Source organism: Triticum aestivum, chromosome 2D (genome assembly GCF_018294505.1).
Source record: "Triticum aestivum cultivar Chinese Spring chromosome 2D, IWGSC CS RefSeq v2.1, whole genome shotgun sequence".
Classification (NCBI taxonomy): Eukaryota; Viridiplantae; Streptophyta; class Magnoliopsida; order Poales; family Poaceae; genus Triticum; species Triticum aestivum.
Genome location: NC_057799.1, coordinates 147,809,357 through 147,810,800, shown reverse-complemented (window position 1 = coordinate 147,810,800; position 1,444 = coordinate 147,809,357). Strand labels below are relative to the sequence as shown.

Here is a 1,444-nt window from a genome sequence, read left to right as displayed (position 1 = left end):
TAACGGCCGGATTCAGTCCGCGGGGCGGTGTGGCGTGACGGCGGTTGAGGATTGGAAATGGGTACTGCGGTGGCGGTGCGGCCGATTGGAACAGGGAGACGGCGGTTCCAGGCAGTGGGGTGGCTGGATTCGGTGGGGCGGCGGCGGCGCAGAGGGAAAAGGGCTGCGGGAAGCTGCATGGAAGGTTCCTGAGTGGCAGTTGGGCTGCATGCGGCTCAGTTTTTGGTTTGCGCAGCCGTGCGACTGCCGTATATTTGCAGCTGGCGCTGCCTTATTGGGCTGCCTAAAAACTTTCTTGCAAAATTTACAACAAGGGCAGCTGTCGGAACTGCGTGTTTTGCCCCAAATGCCCTAAAAAACGATTATGCCCTAAAATAGGGCAGCTGTTGGAGATGCTCTTAAGATGACAAGTGTCATCCTTTATCCTTATCAAATTCCTGTACTCTCCTAGTTCTGATGTTTCGGTTTCCTTCAAACCGAATGAGCCCTTGAATTTTATCAGCATCAAACCGTTTCCTGTGAAATCCCTGGGTTCAAAAGGTCATGCAACCTTTCTTTGTTGACGTTGGGTTGTTCTCCGAACCTTGATTGTTCTGACGACTTCCCTACTCATTGTACAATATGCAGGCGAAAGCCTACAACGAAGACCAGAAGTACAAAGAAGGAAAGTTCATACTAGAGAAGAACATGATGCTGAAAGAAGGACGTTAGCTGGTGGGAAATGATGGTCTGCTGTCAAAGTCTGCAAAAGCAGACATTCGCGACTGCGAAGTGTAGCTAAAGATTCGTTGATACTGATTTCCTGAACATTGATTACTCTGGTGACGGCCATCACCACGAAAATGCATTTGTGAAATCTGTTGCCCTGTTACATTTGCTCGGCTGGCCTCTGAAATAGTACTCTGTTACCAGCTTTTCTTGATTCAACCGTGGAGGTTCACAGATGTCAGGTTTCTGAAGGTGGGTGCTGATGTAGGCCTAGTGCTCTTTACTTGTCTCGCTTGAGTCTATCACGTACGCATCGTTAAACCCGTGAAGAACGAAACCCTCTTCTGCCAGATTGAACTATTTCACGTGAATTTCCTGTGAAAGGAGGTTGAACCATTTCACGTGAATTTCCTGTGAAAGCTGAAAGGAGGTTGAACCATTTCACGTGAATTTCCTGTGGAGGTTGGAAACAGCTAGGTGTTTGTCAGGGTCGTGTACCGCAATGCTGGATGTGGAGTTGCTACAATATCTCTAAATGCACCCACCCCCCCTACTGTACAGTCCGGACATTGTCGAGATATGTAGAAAAAGGTCACCCAGCGCCGTAGATGCGGCCAGACTGAATAAATTTGGCCCCCTAAATACCCGCGGACACGTTTGCAGTCATGTCCCTCACTTTTTTTATATGTCCGGTCACATGCATGTGATTGGTAGAGGATAGGGAAATAATAATAAA

General features: G+C 48.3%; 1 protein-coding gene across 1 annotated transcript in view; it reads left to right on the top strand.

Annotated features, from left to right (window-relative positions):
• Nucleotides 1-944, top strand: part of LOC123052272 (putative yippee-like protein Os10g0369500) — a 5,117-nt gene extending 4,173 nt beyond the window's left edge. Inside the window, exon 3 of the mRNA XM_044475401.1 lies at nt 628-944. Coding sequence (XP_044331336.1) covers nt 628-711 — 84 coding nt within the window. The 3' untranslated portion in view covers nt 712-944. The remainder of the gene's footprint in view (nt 1-627) is intronic.
• The last annotated feature ends 500 nt before the right edge of the window (nt 945-1,444 follow it).